The 24134-nt window shown below is 42.0% G+C and overlaps 1 protein-coding gene across 2 annotated transcripts in view; it reads right to left on the reverse strand.

The window, feature by feature from the left end:
• The window catches only part of RGS7 (regulator of G protein signaling 7), a 1783260-nt gene that overhangs the window by 64455 nt on the left and 1694671 nt on the right, over positions 1–24134 (reverse strand). Inside the window, exon 17 of one of the 2 annotated variants that reach the window (XM_069234688.1) lies at positions 6681–6760. The exons of the other annotated variant lie outside the window; for it this stretch is intronic. Coding sequence (XP_069090789.1) covers positions 6686–6760 — 75 coding nt within the window. The 3' untranslated portion in view covers positions 6681–6685. The remainder of the gene's footprint in view (positions 1–6680; positions 6761–24134) is intronic. 2 annotated transcript variants of the gene reach the window in all.

A 24134-nucleotide genomic window follows, 5' to 3' on the forward strand; every position in this document is an offset into this window, starting at 1 on the left:
TTGTTCATGCTCTAAAACGTTATCTCCATCTACTGTCTGCCACTCAAGAGCCAGACGAGAAAGACAGTCCGCTTGCACATTCTTCCAACCAGGAATGTACTCAATCTTGTAATTAAATTCTTGCAAACGGGAAGCCAACCTAGCCAGTCTCGCTGACCCTTTACCAGTCCCACCTGGTGACAAAATCTTTAGCAATGGTTTATGATCAGAACGCAATGTGATGGTACTACCCCATACATATGTGCGAAAATATTCCACGCCCCATGCCGCAGCCAGAGTTTCACGCTCAATAACAGCATAATGTCTCTCAGCAGAAGATAAAGTCCGAGAAGCAAAGGCAACCGTCTTCTCTACAGACCCATGCATTTGAGATAAGGCGGCACCAATGCCCACAGCGCTTGCATCCACCGTGATTACTGTTCTTCTCTTTGTGTCGAAAGGCACTAGAATGCCAGCATTGCATACATCATCCTTAATCAACTGAAAACACTGGCATTGCTCTCCTCCCCAGACAAAACTAGCTCCTTTGCGCAAAAGTACTTTTAGGCATTCTGTCTTGCTAGCGAAGTTCTTGACAAATTTGGAATAATACTCAACCAATCCCAAAAAGGATCGCAATTGGTCCTTGTCTTTAGGAGCTGGAGCCGACCTAATTGCTTCCAACAGGTCTTTCTTCGGCTTTACACCATCTTGCGACAGTGAGTGACCAAGATACTCCACCTCTGTCATCAAAAATTGTCATTTTTCACGGCGCAAGGTCAAACCAGATTGCAACAATCTGTCCAGAAGCATCTTCAGGGTTATATTATGACCTTCAATAGTTTCACCAAACACTAGAATGTCATCCTGGAAGAACAGGATATTGTCCAACCCTCTGAAAATTTGGTTCAGCATCCTTTGGAAAACACTAGCGGCAGATGCCAATCCGAACGGCATTCGAGTGAACTGAAATGTGCCCTCCATGGTGATGAAAGCAGTGAGGGCCTTAGAACCAGGATGAAGTCTAATCTGATGGTATGCGTGCTTCAAGTCCAATTTTGAAAAGAATTTAGCATCCTTCATTAGTAGAACCAATTCATTAATATTCGGCAAAGGAAAATTGTCTGTAACAATATTCTAGTTTAACCCTCTCAAATCTACACAGAACCTCAACTTGCCATCTCTCTTCTTAGAAATCACTACAGGCAACAACCATGCTGAGGCCTCCACTGGTTCAATTACCCCACTGTCTAGCATTTCACTCAGGAGCCCCTTTACACCCTCTCTTACTGAGACTGGAACCTTTCTAACCTTGTGCTGCACAGGAACAGCACCATGCTTCAACCTAATCTCGTGAACATAGCCTCTCAATTCTCCCATCTCCTCTCTGAATACCCCTTTAGCTCCATTCAATATACCATCAAGAGAAACATCTTCGATTGTAGCTACCTGACTAGGGGCACACGGATTGATGACTATGCGAAGATCATACTGGTGTTGCCAACCCAAAATAGGCGGACCAGACTCTGCCACATACACTTTGCCTAAGACCTTTCTCCCTTTGAACCCTATTTCAGTGAGCATATACCCTATAATGTCTATCTGCTCACCCTGATACCCGCCGGGATTGATGTCCTTCGGCAATAGTCTTGTTGAAGGCCACATTTGGAGAAATAAATCCTTAGGAACTATTGTATATAAGGAGCCGGAATCCACCATTAGTTCTACAGACACATTCTTGACAGTAAATTCTGCCTTTGGTCTTCTGCATCCTTTCCGCTTTCACTTCTGCCTTGTCCAACCCAGAAACACACAACAACCTTCCGAACTTGTCACCTACGGACACATCACCTGACGCATCACCAACCATGGCCACCTTCCCCTTTGAATGCTCTTTTTCCCTACACATCCTCGCAAAATGCCCTTTGCGCCATCACCTACGGCACTCTTTCCCTAGGGTAAAGCAATTCTTTGACTCAGAAGTATGATACTTGCTCCCACACTTGCTGCACTTCCCATTTTTAGATCCACTAAGCCTTTCCCAGGACGATTTATTCGTCACAGCTACATCACCCTGAACAGAAGATACTTCTTCAGAAGCCCTAACTTCTCTCCTCTCCATTTGTTTCATACAGAACTCTGACTCCTCAACCACCTTTGCAATTTCTATAGCATCCTTCAGCTTGGGGTCCTTCGCTGCCCACAATCTTTCCTGCATTTTCTTGCTCCTACACTGTACTATGAGCTGGTCCCGAATCAACTCCTCTGTCATTGGCCCAAATCTGCATTTGACAGAAAGCTCTCTCAATCGAGTGACGAATTCGTCCACAGATTCACCATCCCTTTGAGGTTGTGTGTAAAACTTAAATCTTTGCATGACTACATTTTCAGTCTTGGCAAACCTTAATTCTAGTCTCTGCCTTGCATCCACAAACACATCATCTATGGGTTGACCCGACTGATCAACAGCTTTAGGCAAGTACTTAAAGACATGCTGACCTTCATTGCCTAAGGAACTAAGTAAGATAGCTTTTTTTCTACTGGACGAGAATCCTAACCCATCTAAGGCTTCAAGATAATTATCGAATATATCTATCCACTCCTCCCAAAATATCGGCGGATTCCCAGGTTGCACCAAAAATAGAGGTGGAGAGTGCACAGCAGCGGCTGACATATCCATTGTGTGAATCTGTGCTCAATTTGGTAAATTAGGTATGAAGCTATGCTCAGGAGAAACCCCAAAAAAAAATATATTGTTCCTCCAGGTATTTGCCAAGATAAAACAATGTAGCAAACAGCAGGTTACAGGTGCCTATCACAGTAGAAGACCCGTGAAATGGTGAGCAGTTCGTCGTGGCCAGAATTTATTTTAAGGGGAGTTTTCCCAACTCCCAAAGATGGCCGCCACCACACGAAGCAGTTTGTCACGTGCAAAATCCAATTGACCGACTGTTTTCCCAACTCTCAAAGATGGCCGCCACCAGTTTACTAGAACGCCTGTGATGTCATCGCGACGTTGACAGCAAATCAGCCACCCTCACGTGACCGAGGCCGATGCAGTCGTATCTCCAAATAAGCCGGACTGCAAACTGTAAATATATTGGCTGGCGCTGGAAAGACATAAAACGCCAAGCGCAGGTAATTATGCCCTTTCGTTATGCCGCATCTACAATCCCACGGCAAAACGATGTACGCGACGTTTGCGGCATCCTCATCAAGAGGAAAGCGACCTGCTTGCTGACATCTCGTCGCCAAAAATGTAATGAAGGCGAGAAACAGCGTTGCGGTGTAGCAGGTAAGCTTTAATCCGAGCTCTCCTCTAACGCAGTGTCTTCTTCCCCTGTCAGCAAGCAACTGCCAGAGGGAAGAATCCTCGCTAACATTCTAGGCTCGCGGCAACGATCACACATCTAGCTGCGAGCCACATCATAACAGGAAGCTTGCACCAGTTCCTAAATAAACTACCTATCCCTCTCTATCGTCCTTTCCATCTATTCTATTCAGCTCTCACCCATGTATATTCACCATCCCACATAATTCCACAACACAAATTAACTCCGTACACACAATTTAGCACTGCACAATTCCATAAGTAACAATTAAAATACAAATCACAAATTTTCACCCCACAACAAATACATCCAGTACACTCCGTACCAAAACACATAAATAAAAGACATTGTCATTTACAATGCCAATAATTGTAACTCTCCAAAATGCGAGACCTATTGCATTGTAAATGTTTGTTTAATGTACATTGAATTAGTGAACAACTGTTGTTGTGCTCATCTCTAAATCAGACAAACAACGCCACAATGTGGCAAGCTGTCCTTACTGCATGTGTTGACAATTTAGTGCTGGTGATGAGTACTGAAAAACAACCGCTCAAATTAAGCACTGGCGCCAACCCTCCTTCCCACGTCTGTTGTATTCTTATCACCAGGGGCACTCACATTCTGAGGCTACCCAAGGTAAATGCTATACTCTTAACATTAGTGGAGACCAGGAGTTAATAGTTAAAACCATTGTGACCACTAATAAAAATTCTATATTGAGCGTCTCTTAAAATGGTTTCTACCTAGGTGCTGACGTGCTACATCACACATGCTAAAGAGGTATTCTACCTCCGGCAAGGGTTGTCAGGGGTCTATTATGATCTTATTATACACTCAGTCGAGATCTGGAAGTCGTGTACATTGCTCTTAAGGGCAGTCACGTGCTGTTCATATGTATTCAGTCGCTCACTTTAGTGTCAGTATGCACATATGTATGTAGCGTTTCTCTAGAATGCGCATGCCAACACCCTCAGTGCACTTGATCTGTGTTGTGCATGTAGCGGGTGGGTGGTGCCTCGGTAAAAAACAGGAATTTCACATTGGCCAACATTACTGGGGAGGTGAGATGAGCCAGCTGAGGTAATATTACAGCATACCTAGCGGTCTAAATTGGCATTTGGCAGGTTGTTTGCACCCATTCTTCCTGTTTAGTCTGTATTATACTCGTTTTTGGTGCCTAGGTTATTACAGATGTCATCCACTCCCGGTTCTTATATTTAATTTGCACAAGATGGGGCCTTATCACATTAATTTGACAAAAACATCTTTACTGCCAAGTAAAAATGTATTTAAAACGTACCGTGTTCTTACCAAGAAACCAGGGTGTAGACATAAGGGAAGAAAAATGTAAAAAAATACAAAACAAATAATCACTTTCATTCTTTTGTAAGGGTTTGGCTGGGTGATAAAACATCTCAATAGTGAGTAGAGGAGTGCACTTATCAATCGCCATCAGCTTCCCATGCTACAAACAAAGCTAAGAAAGGAATCAAATTATTTAAGTAAATGAAGGATAAAAGAAAGATGCAAAAAACCAAACACAATTGCAACAAAGTCATAGTGCTTTTTTTTTTACTTCTATTCGGGCAAAGTCAGTATTGCCAGAGCTTAATTTGAGCCATCGGTTTCCGGTGCGGGGCACTGGCACTTATTTTTGAGGGTCGGCATTTTTTTTTCTGACTCAAGCATTTACTGCGAACAAAAGACACATATAGGAAAGACGAAGGAAGAGAAAAACGAAAAAAAAGTCACAAAAGGAGAAAGCAGAAAGCTGCAAGAGTGAGCTGAAGGGACAGGAGTGGCTGTTTATGGATTAAATAGGTCCGAGATGATTTCATGATTAGGCTGTCTCAGTATTCGGTGCTCGCACATTTAATTGCAGCAGCCGGGTGTTTCAGAGAAGAGCTTTGGCACTGGCACATTTTTATTTACTTATTAAGCACTGACTATTCCTTCCCCCCCACCCCCCGATATGCGAGACCTGTTGGTTTTGTCAACGCTAATTCCCTTTTTGGTCCTCATTTCTGTGCCCTGCCCAGCTCATTGCCCAACTCTTTGACCTTTCTAGCTCCATTGACCCTTCATACGTGCCCACGTGATCCGTCTCTCTGTGTCCATTCTCCGTCCATTCTCATAATCTTTGCTCCAGATTACCCATCAAATATATGCATGTTAAAGGTTTTTTTTATAACATTGTTTAAATAATTTCCTGCATTCTCGAACAAAGTAAAAAAAAAATCATGCGATTTCTTCAATATTATTATTTTGTATTTCTTTCAATCCTTTTTTGTAACCAGTTGCCGTTCCGTTTCTGCACTCCTGAAAAGACGTATTTGGGATACTCCTATATCTGTACATTCTGTTACCTTCGATCTTGTTGCTATTTCCTGAAAAAACATTGGTTACACACATCCTGGCTGATGTTATCATCAGCAGAAATACCAGAGATGCCATTTTGTCACCAGTCATTGAAGGTTACAATTTCTGTTCAAGTACTGCAATATACACATACAAAATACTTACAATTGTGCTTGTCAGTTTCATATGCCAGGTTTTGCGCGTCCCCTGATTTTATAACCATTAATTTTGAAATAACTGTCCAAAGCTATGATTTCTTCCATCAAAATCCTGAACGGAACCTTATCTGGACAGCTGCAACACCATCCAAAAATTATGCACGTAAATTTCTACAATGGGAATTGACCACTCAGCGGAGGTTCATGAATTCTAAACTGGCATTTGATCCTGGCGAGCACTTCAGGTTAAAAATATAAAATCACCCAATGAATCACATGTTTGTTGACGAAACATAAATCACATTGCAACATGCTGCGGCAACAACGCAGAGCAACACAAACTTGAGGTTCTCCTTGTTTAAGCATGTTCTCTGGTGATTTTCAGGCCAGGCTCATTTTTACCGTCTTCTCTGTCATCCCTCTGTCTGGACTTATGATGTGTAAATATTTAAAAATCTAATGCTAACGAGTTAAAGGGTATCTCTACTTTAAAAAAAAAACTACATTGGCTTAGGGTGGTTTAGAACCATACAGGAGCAGACGCTTTTAGTGCTGGAATCCGATTTTGCTGTAAATTGAAGGATGAAAGGAGTCATCCTGGAATTCATTTTTAAGGGACAATAGAAACATTAGCCTAATTTCTTTGATTATCGCCCAAACCAACAAAGCATGGCAAAAACCACAGAAACACTGATCACTGCAGAAGCTTGTGAAATATCCACTTCGACAAACATAGCTACACTGACCGAAGTTCACAGCGAAAGCCACGTCAAACACACAACAGCATGGATCAACACAGGTTAAAAAAGACACTGCAGGCAAACTCATGTAGAATTCAAGATCCTTCTACCTCTTTCACAACAGGTTAGAACTCGACCTCAGTGTTGGTGTACAGTTTTTATGGCATGGGAAAATGGGGATGTTTCGGCCCTACAAAAATAAATGTGGTGAAGGGTTTAGTGTTAGCTTGCACAGGGTAAGGCAAAAAAGATCCTGTATCAATTACTGCACGGTAACAGTTCTGTCAATGACATCACTAAACAAACATTGCTCAATTTCACTCCCTGGCTTTAGAACATAATGGAACGTTCGAGCTTTTGACCAAGTCCTAGACATCTAATTACAGTTTTTAGTTTTTTTCAATGACCTTTTTTACTTCAAATATGGATTTCTTTTCAGGAACTGTATAGCATAATTTAATTTGACTAAGTAACGTTTAGGTCTAATCTAGGATGATTGGTCACATATCAGCACATTTGATAGCTGCACTAGAAGAAATTTACTATTACTCGTTTCAGCTGTTGAGTCAGACAAGGTTTTGTTATCCTTCACATCTACAAGCGTTTATGGGCAACTGACCCCCAAAACCCAGTTCATAGATATTAGAAAATCATAACTCCTAATTTTGGTTCTTGATCATGTGTAAGCTTTCAATATTTAATTTTTTTATTTGGGAACTCACATCCTCTGTGGAGTCATTCCTCTAGCCTTTAGATGTTATCATGCCCTGCTACAGATAACCATAGAAATGTTTTGTTTGCCGTAATCCCCAACAAGAACCTCTTGTTCTGGTTCTTTATATGGGGAAAGGAAATATTTTGGCATGTCAAAGAACATGAAAATGGCAGTGTTTACTGTAAGCCTTACTCCCCAGTTCCTGTAGGTCTCCAGGAGGGTTGGAACTGAGAGACAATGGGTCTTTGTCAGAAAACGGGTCATAAAGGACCTGAGACAGAGTTGTGATTAATAGTTAAGGCATGAAATTATAGAACGGACGGATCCGCTGGTATCATGTGGGAATCATCATTAATTGCCTTCATTATCATTCAGCAGAAATAAATGATACACTTGAAAACTACAAATTAAAGTTTAAGTCAAAGGCAAACCAGGCCAAGGAACAAAAAACCACGAGTCAAAAGAACGAGCCAGAAGTATTAACAATTCCAGTGAGCACAAATAGATGCATGAAGACTTGCAGAAATATCCCATTCTAGAGGGTGTCAATGTTGGTTCACTTAAAATAACTGTAAACTTGAGAAAGCACACTTTCTGTGTGTGAGGATCTGGGTGCTATATGATAGGCTAGGTAGACTTATTGTGAAGTACACTCACAGAGAGACCTTTTTAGGAAAGAACAGTATTGTTTACTTAACCTCAAGCTCAAGACTGGATGGCTGTGGCTTCGAGTAGTAAGGCTCAGTAAAGGAACTTAGTATAAAGCATTTAACAGCACCATATAGCGAAATAAGAAAACAACACACCAACAAAAAGACAGGAAAAGCATGTTTTTATAAATTTTTCGTGTCCTTGATCATCAAAATTGGCCAGAGGGTTTTTGAGTAACAGATTTTAGAACTTTTAAATACTTGTTAATGCAACAGCAAACAAGCATTAGCAAACATAAAGTTTGAAACCTTTGGAAAGTTTGAAAAAGTTAGTTTGGGTATTCCAGCCTGGCTTGGTCAACGAGGTCTAGGGGGGCAGAAAGGATACTTTGCACAGTTAACTATCCACAAGAGCGATTTTTAAACAAGTGCCCAACTTTAGCACAAGACCACAATAGGAAACAACAAAGTTGTCCTAATGCTGAGGGATACAGGCAAAGATACTCACAAGGATGTTCTGGTAGTGGTGCGGTCAACTGGAGTGTCTCTGTGGTGGTTCCTCGGTCCATGGGTGATGTAGGGCGAACTTGGTCATGTAGATCGAAATCCCTCAAAGTCCTTTATTGTTGCAGTAATTGCACAGCTGCAGCTGAACAACTGGCAATGATATTTAGAGGTTGGAGGCAAAACCTTTGGTGGGGGCTTGTGCCTTTGTAGTCCAAAGAAACTGTCACCAACAGCTCTCCCGGGTCCAGCAGGCTTGGGTGCAGACTTTTGTTTGCTTGAATTTCTTCGTTGGTGCACTCCGCGAGTGGTAGCAGGGAAACTTCAACAGGGACTACCACTTTGTCGAGTTGGACCCTTTCTGCTCTGGAGTTCCTTTAGCTGGACTCAGGGGACCTGATTCTTTTAGCAGCTGGAGTTGATGAAGGTAGGAAATCAAGTTTTCCGAGGTCAGGGGTCACAGGCAGTGTCCCAGTTCACTAACCCAAAAGTGCAGAAGGTGCAGGCCTCTTGGCAGTGCAGCCACTCCTTCTGCAATCAAAAGCCAGCTGGACAAGACTTCTTAGGTCCTCTCTTCTTTTCCAATTGTAAACTAGGGGCAGGGGAGCCAGGGGTGCCTAATTTATCTCAGCAGCATGCCCGAAGGTGACAACACGGTTAAAAGCTAATGGGCTACTGTGTCCCATCCTTTCTAGTGATGGAGTTCCTGTGATATGTGACACCTGGCTATCCCATAGTGCCCCATTCTTGCCCCTTCCAAAATGAAACAACCCTTCCTTGGTTGTGAGGAGCAGGGTAATCCAACCTTGAGATGTGGCTACCAGTGGGCTACATGCCCATGCGAAAACTGGTTATAACACCTGCTTCCCCCTCTAAGCCCTGTCTCCTAGATGTCTGCAGGAACAAACAACATCCTTCTTAGGGTGTTACCAGTGGCCCTTCAAGGGTGGCTTCACACTCACCTTTTGGGATAACACCCTTTCCAGCCTTGCCGAGGAAGGAGGTCACACCTCGCTCCTCAGCTAATGCTTTTGTTCCCTGGCCTAGGAGTTATTCACATGTCTCCCCAGGTGGTCAGAAACCTGTCAAGGTGTGGCCACTGTACTAGCTGGAGTGCAGGGTAGCAACTTTCTAAAAGTTGCATAAAATTAATAGTGGCCTTAAATCAAATCTGACTATCAGAGCAGGTTTAATTTTCCCATTAATTGGATACCTTACTTGACCTGGTCAGGTGGTCCTGTTCAGGAGTTGTTAACCAATGGGGCTCCTAACCTTCCCCAGCAAAACAACAATTTGGAGGTGTTGCTGGAAAGACATACAAACACAGATGTCTAACTTAAGAATATGTTGATCCCTGCCATAGAACTTGGAAGGTCTGCTTTAGGGGAGTCTGATATATATACTTAAGGGAAGTGGTTCCTTTTCCATTTGGGGTTAATGGCAAAGTTGAGTTTGCAGTGTTGAACACTGCCTTTCTGTTCTGCCATGGCAGGCTAAAGTGACTTTCACGTTTTGTACACAAAGGATGGCACAAACAGTGCTGCAATCCTGTGTGGGCACTCTGACTTAAATGCCCTGGGTATCTGGGTACCATATACTAGGGACTTATACGTAAGGCAGTGCTTGCCAATTGGGGATAGTCAATTAAACATGCTGTTGTATAGGGTTAAACACTGGCGCTAATGTCTGGTTAGCGGAACTCATTGCACTCTCAAAGTCGAAAAGCAGCATCAATCTTAAAAAGTAGGGGTGAAAAGACAAAAAGATGCATTTCTTTACATTGTGTACCTAGCCATCTGGAAGTAGGCTGGTATAAAGGATTTAATAAATGTAACTAACTAAACGTGCTTTCACTGTGAAGTGTTCAAACACACAATTGCTATTAGACTTGTTTCTTGTTGTTGTTTTCTTTCAACCATATGCCTACCGGTATATGCCAAAACCGTAACATATGTTGTTCAATATCAACTGAAATAAAAATGCATCAGATGAAACTAATGAATAAATGGTCAGGCTTGTCTGACTAAATGAGAGACCTTTTGAGATTTCAAAGGTAACTGGACAGTGATGGATTCTAAAATATTCTTCTTGAGAGAAACACAAAGTTAGAAGATCAAGCAGTTAAGTACTCCAAAAATAGACTCGGAAGACTTGAGCAGCAAGTCCCTGTTGAATACATTCGTCTACAAGTCATCATTTGCAGCCCTGGAAAGTGTTCCACTTGACAATATGTGTGATGATACTATTGTGGAAACATGGATAGAATAGTTATTGACAAAATGATAGGCATAAAGCAGATTTCAGAGTTGGAAGCATTTACTAATGCATTGGGTGCCTAGAAAGAAAAATAGAGGAGATGTACCACCTTTTGCTTGCCAATGTCATGCGAATACAGAGATAAGGTCTGATCACAAGTCAGGTGAAGCAGTATCCCTGCGTGGGATACACCTTCACCTGATCGCAAACGGTCTGGTGTTTCTGCACAAGAGAACATAGGGTGCGGGATTACCAGGACAGATTTTACTGGGTAAAAACACACACAGTAAAATTGAGGGTGGGTCTGAGTCAAGGAGAGCATACAGAGGCACATGTCTGTCTCCCACCTGATCCACTGCAACACCCTGATAAGAGCAGGTAAGGCTCCTCCTGGTCAGGCCACTTCCTGGCCAGTCTTTGGCTAACCTTCCAAACCCCAACAGCTACACCATGTGGCCTGCATTGATCCCACCACTTCCATTTACTACCTTGTCTGGAACGTGGTAAATGGGAGCAGAATTGAACACGGAATAAATGATAACCTTCAAGAAAAGGACAGAGTAATTGTAGGCCAAAATGGATATTCACCATTCCGGGGACAAAACTTATAATTGCATAGTGCAGGAATACAATTAGTAGTCACAATCACTGACTCCAGAGCACAATCACTGACTCCAGAGCATTTAATTTTGATACCCCTACACCATGCCATTCGTAATGGGGCCGGCCCCGGGTGCCTAAAACTCAAGAGAAATGAAGCACTTGAATGTTATTGCTGTACACCACTGAAAGATATGTCATCACTGTTTACATCTGGTTGGTTTCGTTTCAACCCGGTAAATCAATCTGTTTTATAGCTCTATCCAAACTCCTCCAAATGCTTATTGAAATCTAGGAAAATATGCAATTCCAGATATATTAAGAGTGAAAGAGACAAAGGTCCCAATCGGGCAAGTTAAAAATTTGCGCAAGAGACAAAATAATAATAACAACAAGGATCTTTGCCTTTTTTTAAATATATAAATTCGGGGAACAAAACAAACAATCCATCAATCAGAAGATGGGAGAAAGTAATAATAATAAAAGAAAGACAGGTGCAACCAATTATGAGCAGCATTCATCAGCAGCAAAGAAAAGATGTCATTAGTACCAACCGAGAGGGGAGTGTTACGGTGAGAGACAAAATATGAAAACAAAGTTTACATGTTCTTACCAGTAAGTGCAGCCAATAACCAGGACTGAATAGGATCCCATATATGCCTCAGCCTCCATCTGCATGGTGCATTCTCTATCAGAGTCATCTCTAACATACTAATATTAACAAATTCTCGCCACCAGTTTCAGGGTTCGGGGTCCTCGCTAGAGAGCCATGCTCGTGCCAACCCAAGTCGAGCAAGAGAATTCGCAAAAAAAGAATAAGCCTGATAAACGAGAGGGAAAAGCTGGTGAATGCCCCAAAATAATCAATCTTGGATTGATTGACACCCGGATGTTTGAGATACTATACAACTTGGTGAAAACAACGTCCCAATATAACCACAGAGCACTACAAGTAGCAGAAATATTAACCGAATTAGCCCATTCACATCCACAATTAAAACAGCGATCATCCGCACTAAGTTTCATGAGAAAGAGACAGCGTGGCGTATAATAACAATCATTGACATATCTAAAATGATGCACCTTAACACGTGACACGTTAAGAACTGACTGTGCCAGAATATAACTATGTCTAATATAGCCTGCTGTCACATCGCTTTTAAGATGTTGGGCCCATTTACTAGCCCTTGCCTGGAAAGGATCCATACTTTGATCCCTAGAGTTCTGATAGCTGGAGTTATATATTAGGCTGATATTGCTTTTTGCAGGGGCTTTAGGAACAAACTCCAATGAAGGGTTATTTACACACCGGATTTCATCCTCAGAGAGACTATATATAAAATGACAAACTTGAAGATATCGAAAAAACACATGCGGGGCACAGAATACACCTGCTACAATCTATCAAAAGAAATAGGGGCGCCATCATCAAATAATTGACAGAGGGTTAAGAGTCTAGCCCGTTCCCAATGTCCATGAAAGCAATCATGCATGCAGGAAGGTAATTGGGGTTATAACTGAGATAGGTTGACTGATAGAGCGGGGTAAGATCAGGAAAAAATTGTTTTTAGAGAGCACCAGAAAAGGTGAAAAACCTTTAGGGTCTTAAACTGAGTTCCCCAGCCCAAAAGCAACCAGAGACATGGAAAAAAATGATGCTAAATAATAGAAACATAATAACGGAAGTGAGATCCCACCCCGCTTCCTCCTTAGGTTGTTGGAGGAGCTGAATCTTACAGCAAGGCCTCCTATAACACCAGATGAACTGCTGCCAGAGAGCCTCAACCCTGGTAAAAAAAAGATATCAGGAGAAAGAGTGGAATACAACAAAACAGAGGTACCTTGGAAGAATAGTAATTTTGATAAGACTACAGCGTCCAATCAAACACAGATGGAGACAATGACACTTGTTAAAGGTGTTAGCCGAGTGCTGGTAAAGAGTACCAAAATTATTTTCAATAATATTGGCCAATTGAAATGAAAAAGTGACCCCTAAACACACAGGTATTGTGGTAAATGTACAAATGATACAACTTGCACAAAGGAATCAAACCACAATACATACTAGTGGTGACCTGCCTGCAATCAGCTTACTGATTCCTTGACTGTAAGGTGAAAGTCTCTGCCAACAAATTCAAACCTACTTCTCAACCACTCAATGTCACGACCCATTGCCAAAAGGAAGTATTATGAAAATAAAGGCCATAGCTTCCAGAACTAGCAAGAGAATAATGTCTAAGAAATTATCTTCTTCAATCCTATATGTTTGAGGACACCTACTTAGGCAGGTGACAGGCAAACCTAGGTCACCACTTTTGAACACAATAACAAGATAGCCACTGTATTTTCTTCACACAGTGCTAGTCAGACACACACCCGAGAAGCCTCTTATGGGCCACCAAGAAGAGCACACTAATCAAAAGGGATTACACTAAAGCTGTTCAACACACAACTCAATACAGGTGAACCTGAACACAAATCCAATTGCAAGACAATGCTAATGCATCCCACGCCTGTAATGTGTACATTCCAGTAATGTAAGTTACCCATAAGAAAACAGCATTCCAGAAGTTTCAGACAAGCCTCCATGTAAGTACATCAGTCTTACAGACAGGTGATGGAATCTCTCGCTCACAAACATCTCCAGAATTGCGGGCCGTCAGCATAGGCCTTAATCTCCACAGACAGCACTCATTGCACACATCCCAGGAAACCTTGCCTTCAAGCACCTCCCTACACAGCATAAGTCTACTTTTACCTCCAAAAGGCACAAGGGCTGAAAATGTTAGCTGGGGCTGCCAGAGAAGACACCATTAGTAGCACTAGCTTCACAAACTGTGGCCACAAATTCACGGTACCCACAAAGGTCATGAAAAACAGACATATCTGCTGTCATAAAGGTAATTCTCATCTTTGTATAGGAGTGCAATCTACTGTAATGTGAAACTGCTCTACCATTAAGTCCCAAAGCAGAAACTCTGCAGAAAGCCACTTGGGAAACAATCTACAAGTAGCTCGGTGTCCAGGCACAACACAGTTGTATACTTACACAGAAATTCATATACAAACAAATGAGACACCCTATGCAGAAGTGCCTCATATAGAGATGAGATTCAAAGATGACCACCAGATCCTTGCTACTGATGCCCAGCAATATGACAGAATGGGAAGAGAGGTCCTGTCTGCCACACTCAAGAGAACACACTGCCAGAATCTCCATAGCTGACGTTGACCAATAAGTTTAGCCCTTGCTTATGTGTGAGACATACCTTCCTCCAGGTGCTTGGAGGATGAAGACTAAAAATTGATGGAGTCAAGGGGATGTGACTTCCGCTGTCTTGAACACATAACAATTGGAAAAGACAGCACATCATGGGCCAGAGTATGGTATCACCACTGCACAGTGCCCTCAAATGGTGCTATGAGGGGGGATGTACATTTCTAAACAAGGAAGGAATTAAGAAACCATGCCATTGGGAGAGGATAGTGGTTAAACAGTGACTTTCTAAGCACTGAGGTCTTGTGTAAAACAGGCCAAATTATCTCTGTTTTTGCCTTCACTGAAAAAACTGTTCAAGCAAAACATATTTACAAATACTGGATTTTATGACATTGATTTATGGCCTGATGTAAGGTTTAGAACACAGGAAACTCTTTATTTTTATTAGGAAACAGATTCAGATCAATTTCTTGCCTGGTGTTGCATTTGACAACATAAATTTCTGAGGGCTAAGTAGAGACATCATGCAGGCAGCTTGGTTTCAATTCTGGATGGCACACTTTCCCTAAAGAGAGATGGTAATCAAACATCTCTTCCTTGGGCACAACCTGTTTCAACTAAGACCTATCTGAACTGCACAAGGAAGAAGCTAAAGATTGGAAGCTGGTGGTTCCCATCCACTTTAAGTCTCAATACCACAAATAGCCTCTCCTGGCTAACCATTTTCATCCTTATAGACTTGCTTATTCTCCTAGACATCAATTGTAGTTTTAAGTATGTGACCGGGGCAAGAAGTATAATCCCTCTAGAACAGGCCATTATTAGAACACCAATATTAGAGCCCTTCTTTCATACAGGAGCCATCAACTACCCTGATATTGCGAAGGGTAAGTGGAAGAACTCTGGGGCATATTTATAATGCCCTAGCGCCACCTTGTGCCACATTAACGTCATTATTTTGTACGTTAATGTGGCCCAACGATACGGAAATCCCTGCGCTGTATTTACAGGGCGGCGCAATGCATGCATTGTACCACCCTGTAACCGTTTGCGCTACGTTATGCCTGCACCAGGCATAATGTATGCAAATATGGCGTTCCCCATTTAAGGGAGCTGGAAAAATGGAACCATTTTTTACCGCACTTTTGATGCCTGCTCAAGAGCAGGCATTAAAAGGGGGCTTCCATTCTTTGGAATGTGGCCCTACGTACTTTGCAGGTGTAGCGGCAATAGTTTAGCGCTACTCCTGCAGAATACATCAATAGCGTCATGAGAAATTAGGCTATTGCCCCCTACCCTGCACCATGGTGCGCCATATTTTAAATACGGAGCACACATGGTGGCGGTAGGTGGGTGCTAAGGGGCACAGGGAAAGTGGCACTTTTCCATAAATCTGCCCCTCAGTTTTTCCTTAAACTCTGGACTTGGAATTTAACTTACAGATGTATGCTGGACAATGTGTGCTGAGATCATATTATCAAATTCAAGAGAATTCTGTCATTCAAATGGGGCATTCACATGGACTTGCAAAACCATCCTTTGAAGTTTCATGCTTTTCATATGAACGTTAAGGATCATCTCTCCAGGGGTGCCATTGTTCCATTTTCTCCTGAGGTTTGAGAAAAGTAAACTTTCTGTATTCTTTCTTAGACCTAAAAAACATCAGAGGACTACTGCTTCATCATTGAGCTGAAACTTGTAAACAGATGTATTTGAGTGTTTTAGATGTGGCCCTGCATGATATCAGTTCAAGATTGCCAAGAGAAATAGCCTCTTATCTGTCAATTTGTAAGACCCTTATTTCAACATTATTTCCAGGTCCATCTCTGGAGATCACATTGTCCTAGGGCAAACGATCCTTGTTATTTGGTTGTTCTGCTTCCTCGGCATCCTTATTTGGATAACCACCTTGTGGTTACTTCGTTCCTCACCCATGTCCCTGAATATCTTGGTGTGTTCTGCAGTGCCTCTTTGTAAATTCCAGAATGTCTAACTTGGCTCCTTGACAAGACCTCACAATCAATGAGGTGTGGGTCAGGAATATCAAAGACAGAATATTGAAGGATTACACTATTGTGGTCAGAATATTGAGGAACAAAATACTGAAAGGTAGTTTCTATACCTATTTCCACATATATGTACTGTGGTGATAAACACATCTTCAAGGAATGTAGAAGTGGAGTTAAGAATAGTAAATCCATACCTGTGCACTTCTTTGATATTTGGTCCCATAATATTCTGGTCACCATTTTGTGGCCCTTCATCTTTCTGGCTTCAATATTCCCTATCATAATTATTCATTAATTACTGGATAATGTCCTCCTCACTCTTCCTTGAGTTTACAAAGTTTGTGGTCTCCTGTGAGTTCTAATCTTGGCGTCTACCACTCATTTGAGGCAGCGTCTTTACCTAAAGTGCAAAATAGAAGTGTGTGTGTTTTTGGTCTCCAGTATTTGCCCACATATTGCTCATAAATGGTCTCTCCAATCTGCTCAAGGGGGTAGAATTCTGTGCACCGCACCCAGTGTATACCAGTCTGAAGGAACAGGACACGGACACTTTAAATCATGTCCGCTCAGGGTGTTAGTAGTCCCAAGAGTTGTTCACATTTTAAATTGAAAAAAGCTGAATTCTATCCTGCATGATGTTCAGGTCTTTAACCATCTGTAGAGGGAAATGGCACTAACAAGTAATCATATGTCAATTATCAGAAGGCTTGGGAGTTTGCTCCTTTACAGAGGTTATCTTCCTCACTTAAAGCTGGGCATATGGTCAACTACACTTAATTTATGACACTCACATTCCAGCAGTGTAGAATGTACAGGTGCAGGTGGATACCATGAACAGAGTACCCTTCCCACACCAACACTTCTCTTTTGCTTTACAAGGGGATTTGCAAGACAGTCAGTCCTCCTCACCCTGCAATTGTTTTCATCCAGAAACAACACTCTTGTTGTATTTTAATGGACCAGATCTCAAGATCTTGCTGAATATCAGCAGCATGCAGGGGTGGCTCCTTCTCAATGGCAAAGGAGCATCGCCCCCAACCCCGGATAAGTCAGGAGCTGAAAAACAAATATATATGTATACATATTTATCATTATCGTTTTATTTCTCAGCTCCTGGTTAAGCCAGTTGCATTTGAAGGGTGGGGCTCGGTCACAAAAGGGGGGAGAGAGGAGGGAGAGTGGAATCTGTACACTTCTAAGTGCGCATGTGTGTTTGGCCAGCCATCTCAGGCCGGCCAAACACACATGCGCACTTAGGTGTTTCCAAACCGGCAGTGCTACACAGCTGGGTTTGAAAAACTGCACAGGCTTCAGTGTACTCTCTGAGCAGAAAAACAAGCCTCCCAGACCAACCATGTCACTGCTCTCATGCTATTTTCAGCATGAGAGCAGCACCAGGATTGCTGGGGAGCCTGTATTGGTGTCCCAGTGAATGCTGGGACACCAGAAGAAGAGCAGAGGAGCAAGGTAGGAGCGACAGGAACAGGTATGTTTCTAAAGAAATATTTTTGTATTCCCCCCATCCCCTCCTCTTCTCTTTAGATTTGCGGCAGCTGCTGCTGGTAAGGAGTAGACTCTGGCTTCTTTGTCCATTGTTTTCAGGTGTAGATGTAGTGTGTTCTCCTAACTTTCATACTTCTCCACCAGTAAGCTATGTCTAAGGATTGGGATCTACTGATTCTTTTCTTAATTTCTTTCTCTGTGCAGGATTTATTTGATGACCCAGAGAACATAGGTCTGCATTGATAGGACTTGTCTGTTGGAGTGCTCAAAGCCATTCAACAGACCATGGAATGGTTCACCAAACCGGCCTATGCCCAGCAGCGCTCCTTTTTGCGTTCCCCTACGCCATTATCAATCAATGTTTCTATTCACTAGGCTTTTTTTCTGTCTTGCAGGGCCCTCCTTTCTGGTCCACCTGGCTTCATATCGTTTCAGGTGCTGTTCCCCTTTGTGTCCAATAGTCTACACTTTACTGTTCTGTTAGTATATCCTATTAGTACTGAGGGTTATCAAGAAGTTCTTTTGAGCCTCCTGGAGATGTTTCTCTGAATTTTCTGTGAGTTGGATGACCACCCTTCCATAATTTTAAAGGACTGCCCATAAATTAGCCCTGCTCTCCATCGTCCATGACTGAAGTCTTAACGGATGGCATTTGTCTGTAATTTTAGCCTCTTAGCCAAAAGGCAAGAGATAATTCTCAAAATATATTCCCCAGCTGAAGTGGAGGGAGTCTCCTGTGCTGCATTCCAGAGGGAGGGAAAGACAGTTAAAAATAAATAGGCCTTCTTGTCAGGGTGTCTGCATCCCCAAAGAAATGCAAATGTGTGCAATTGGCAAATGTAAAGGATGCGTGAGAGGGGTTAATTGGTGGAGTCACTTAAAGCTTCCTGATGACAACATACTTCCTTTTTCGGAGGGTGTTTCAAGCTGAGCTATGGAGTGTGTGCTGTGCTTTTAATGGACAGTTATAAAAAAGAAAATTGCGCTGGGTATCATTTGCATATTCTTGAAATCTATACAAGAACCTTTACCTCTCACCTAAATTTATATGTTCATTTAGTGGCAGCCTATATTATACTGTGTATAATGCATGTTTAATGACAAACATTCACAGAGCTTTCAGGGACCTTTTAGCACTAACAATACACAAGTCACTTTTCCCTGCTGCACTAAATAGGATTCAATTCTGTGGGCCTCTGGTTGCACACACATACATGTGTAGTGATTGCATTAACCAAAAGAGGTTCATGGCATACAGTAGTGTATTTCCTACTGATTAGTTTAACTTTTATTTATTTTTCAGTTAAGCTGTGCCTTATTTTATATGTTGTTACCTGACAGTGAGAGATCAACAAAATAGTTTGATTCCACTTCCACATTGACATTAACAAGTCACATTTAAGTCTAGTAAATATAATACAATCTGGTTTTGTACTGGTATTCAGAACTTACGTATTTGAAAGTGCTTTCATACGCATTAATGAAGAACAAATAGTTTTGGCGAAGTAAAATATTATTCTAAGATCAGACAACATAAACAGGGAAGCCTCAGTTTATCTCAGTTTTCTAATTTAACATTGTACAAATCAACCAGAAAATTGATATGTGTCTTTCCTTATTTTAATACTATCTTTTTACTTCTTTCTTCATTTTTCTGCAGTTTTTATATAGCAGATACTTGACCCAAAGATATTAGATAATTTTACATGAGCACCACTTACATTACACAAAGTCACAGACATTGTTTATAGGCACAGAGAGATTAAGTAGTTTGTCTGGAATCACAGGATGTTGATCTGATGCCAAGAATCAAACATGGTTCCCCAGTTCCGATGTCGGCAGCCCTGGCCCTACCACCACATCCTAGGTAGAGGGGAGGAGACATGCAGAAGCCATATGAAAGCTTAGCTAGTTATGGCTTGAGATAAAAACAGGACCTCAAGCTGAACCAGGGCCAGGCTTCAGGCTCAAGCTTCAGTGGCTCGACCACCTCTAGAATAGCAATATAATGTCTAAGAAGTCAGTGGTATCAGCATATGGTGTCCTGTCTTCCCTTTATTATATTGAGAGTCATGCAGCATGCCACAGTAGTCTCAGCAGAGAAGAAATTGCCCTGAGTGAAGCCCTCGTGTGTGAGTGGGGAGGCCTAGCAAAGGTATTGGAGAAGCGTAGGGTTTCTACAGGTTATTGAGTTTACGGGTGCTAGTAAGATAAGAGAAAGCCAAGTGCAATAACCGTGGGTGGCGCTGGGTAGAATGGTCTGTAGGAAACCCCATCTTATGAAGGAGGAGGCCAGACCACCAGTGAAACACCCATTGGAGCTGTACAGCGAAATAAAGGAATTCTAAGTCCAGACAGGCTAATCCACCCTCAGTCACGGACAACTTTAGAGTGGAAAAAACTACCCGGTTGAGCCCCAGCTCCCAAATCAGACGTTAAGCATGTTGCGGTATCTGAAGAAGGAACGAGGGCTGAGCAGGTGAAGGTTTGCAAAATAATACAATAACTGAGTTAGCACCACCATCTAATCTTGTGCCACATGGCCCATTACTGAAAGTGGAAGAGAAGGACCAAAAGCAAACTGAGCTTTAAGGGACCGAGTCGCTCTACCCAGATTTCCATCCTGCAAATCACTGGGTTAACGGTTGGATATTAGTCTCTTGGTATTGAAAGGTAACTGATTCCCAGTTCAATTGGGCTCTTTTTGTGCATAAGGGAGGAAACACTACCATGTGTTAAAGACACACTTTTTACATTATAAAACCTTTATCATGTTTTTACATTTTGCTTGTGTAATTTAAATCCCAAATATGTTGATGAACTTGCATGTATCTTGGTACTTAGATATGAGACAGATCACTAGTTCTGTCTTGGCTCGGCTACAGAACTATTTTAAGATAAGGACAGAGTAGGCAATTGCCCAGCACAACCTTCCAAAGGGTCTGGCCCCTGCTTAACTTTCAGAAGCATGACCACTGGACATCTGTACCAACAGAGTTTGCCAGGGCTGGCTCCTCTGTAATAGCGAAGGAACGTCACCCTCCCTGCTCAGAGTCAGGCAGTGACAACTAAAATGATAAATAGTTTTATTATCCTTTTATTTGTCACTCTCTCTCTGACAGCTATGCAATCTAGGGTGGGGCAGGACCAGGGGAGGATGAGTGGTGGTCATTGTAAAGTGTGCATGTCGGTTTGGTTTGCTGTCTTAGGACGTTCAAACCGACATGCGTACTTATATATCTCCATCCCAGCTGTCTTGCACAGCTGGGTGGGGAAATGGTGCAGGCTCTCTGTGCTTGAGCGAGTGACAGAGCAGCTTGCTTAGGTCAATACAGGTGCTGCTCTCATGCTTGGTATAGCATAAAAGCAGTGTCTGGATTGGGAGCTTGGGCTTTGTGCCACATTGACTGCCGGGAGGATGAGGAGCATCAAGGAGGCTGGCGCCGGCCCAGAACAACCCCACACACTTCCCCGCCCCACCACTTTTAATTGGTAGCAGACACCACTGGCCAGGGTGGCTGGCTGCTTGTTCAACCACTTGACAATGACTCTTCTATTTCTTTCCTCTCTGCTGAGACAAATCCCCAAGAATATAATACTTTCTGACACTCATGGTGGGTCCATCTTGTCTGATTTTAGGAAAAGTCCCACCTTGTTCTTCTCATCCTTATTTGTCCAGTTCTTAACAACCCTTTGAATCAGTTGCTGTGGATCTCCCATTTGATCTCAATTTCATCCTGCTCTTCAATTCAATTTTTCTGGTATTCTGACTTAAACGTAGAGATCTGTAAGCACACTCTAGCGCTGCAAGACTACAGACAAGTTGTGGCAGCCTCACATCCTGATATTAGGTTGGAGACTGTCACCCACACTATCTGCTCTGCCTCATTATTTATTTTAGGTTTAACACTGACTGGAGCTTGAGGTGAGCCAGATATATTTGTTCCTTTGATTTAAACTAGCAGGTTTCACTTACCTTAATGTTTCCGAAACTGTTTGCCATAGGTTTTAAAATGTTCAAACATAATCAAAATTGTGCTGTTGCTTTCTGTCTAGGAAAGTTAGGGTAAATCTGGATAGGGGTGATGCCCTTGACACCGTGCTCAAAGGCATTAAGTTACTACTGAATAAGGACATAATATGCCACCTGAATGTAGCATACCTAGAGGCAATCACATAAAGACCATAGAGAATCAATAGTGCTTTTTAGAAAATAGTAAATAAATGCACTGATAAAGCAGTGGGTATGACCTCTCCTTGGATGTATCTGTAAACCTGACCTTTTGTCCTGAGTTTTTGTGATGATTTTGACACTCTGTCCAGAACTTTCGTCCTGAATTTTTACCTTTTATCCTGAATTTTTTACAGTCCTGTACAGCATTTGCCTCTATGTCAGGTGGTCACCCTAGGTGTCAGCCAATTTAATCTCTCTGATGGCTATCATCTCATTCAGTATCTTTGCAGAATTCAGTGATCTATACTAAAAAGTTATTTCCAACAGACATTTCCTTAGAGTCTTTTTCTTGCTCGCCCTCCAGACATTCATTCCAAGGTGTTCTCAGAACACTTGTATAATCACACTGTCCTCCAAGCCAGGGTCAATGATCCACTCTTCAAGGCCGGATGATTGAATCTCAAATTAATTTGATGTTATTTACCTGAAACATATTTAGGCCTTTTGGTAGCTAATGCTATGTTGTTAACTATCTTCAGCCCTGTGCCTGTTGTTGAATTCCCAACCTTTGCTATTCTGAGCAAATAAATTACGTTTGCTATTTCTGCTACCTTTCTATAGCTAGGATTTGCCCCCCCCCACTGAATCTCGGTTGTGAGATAGTCCATTGGACCCTAGCCACTGGAAAACCTCATATCGAAGGAACACATTGCAAAAAAATAATTGCCTGGTACCTTCTCTCTCTTCTAAAGAGAGTGAAATCGTTTTTTCCAGAAAGCGCCTTCAGAACTGACATTCAAGCATTCGTACCTCTGCATATGGATGGTTTTAATGCCCTGGTTCTTGGCTTTCCAGACTCCAAACTGGCACCCCTTAATAGCACCCTACCCACTGCATAATGTCTCTTCCAGAGTCTGAAGTATTATGATCATACCAACCCCATCCTGATGGAACTCCATTAGCTCCTCTTGCCTGCCCGCAGCATCTTCAAACCCAGCTGCATCATTTACAGAGCCATCACAATCAGCACACCCACTTGTTTCACAGGCAAGCTCATCTTTTATGGTGGTTTGCATGACTATACTGCCAGGGCACCATCAGGTTGCAGAATAAGACTTGTAAAAAAAAAGGAAAAAAACAAGGCAGCAGGCCTTTCTCATCTATGCACTTTGGACCAGGAACAACATCCCCCACATCTATCAACACTGTTTAGAAAAGGGCTAAAGATGTACCTCTGTAAAGAACTCTTCATCACATTACCTTAACAGGTCACAAAATAGTCACCCCTTGTAGCACTCGTTTACTTTATGCTTGTCTTTGCTTTGACCCTTTAACTCACTGTGCTGACTTTTAGCTAGGTTTGCACTATAGAAATACCACATACTTACATACATACAGAGAACAGTGGCTAGGTCTTGGGCAAGTCCTACGTTGATTACTGTGGCAGATATCTTAAGGATGTCCATGTATAATTCCAATAAATCCTATGCTTGGGTGTTTTCGTGGTCACATTTCAGTTTGTCATGTTCAGGATAACTGATTTTGTGAGTTCTTTTGAATACATGATTATTTTCTGGTTTTGCTTCACTACATCAAAGGTGTTTTGTGATCAGGTGCACTCCACTCAATGTTTGCAGCATCCTCATTTATTAATAATTTGTTGTTTTTAAATCACATTTCATACTTAAGTAGTTATGGAAAATCATTGAAGATTGATATTAAGAATGTTTCAACAAGAAGATAATATTTTCTTTAAAAGATACAGTGTGTTCCGTGATATCAGATATATTGTAATGGCTTCCTCTCTATATTTTGGTCCATCCTCTTTTTGAGGAATATCAAGAAATTCTACACTGTATCTATCTGAAAATTCCTGCCCTGTGTGCAGCTTCTGGATCCACAGATTGAAAATCGTATAATAATAACAAAACAT

Source organism: Pleurodeles waltl, chromosome 5 (genome assembly GCF_031143425.1).
Source record: "Pleurodeles waltl isolate 20211129_DDA chromosome 5, aPleWal1.hap1.20221129, whole genome shotgun sequence".
NCBI lineage: Eukaryota > Metazoa > Chordata > Amphibia > Caudata > Salamandridae > Pleurodeles > Pleurodeles waltl.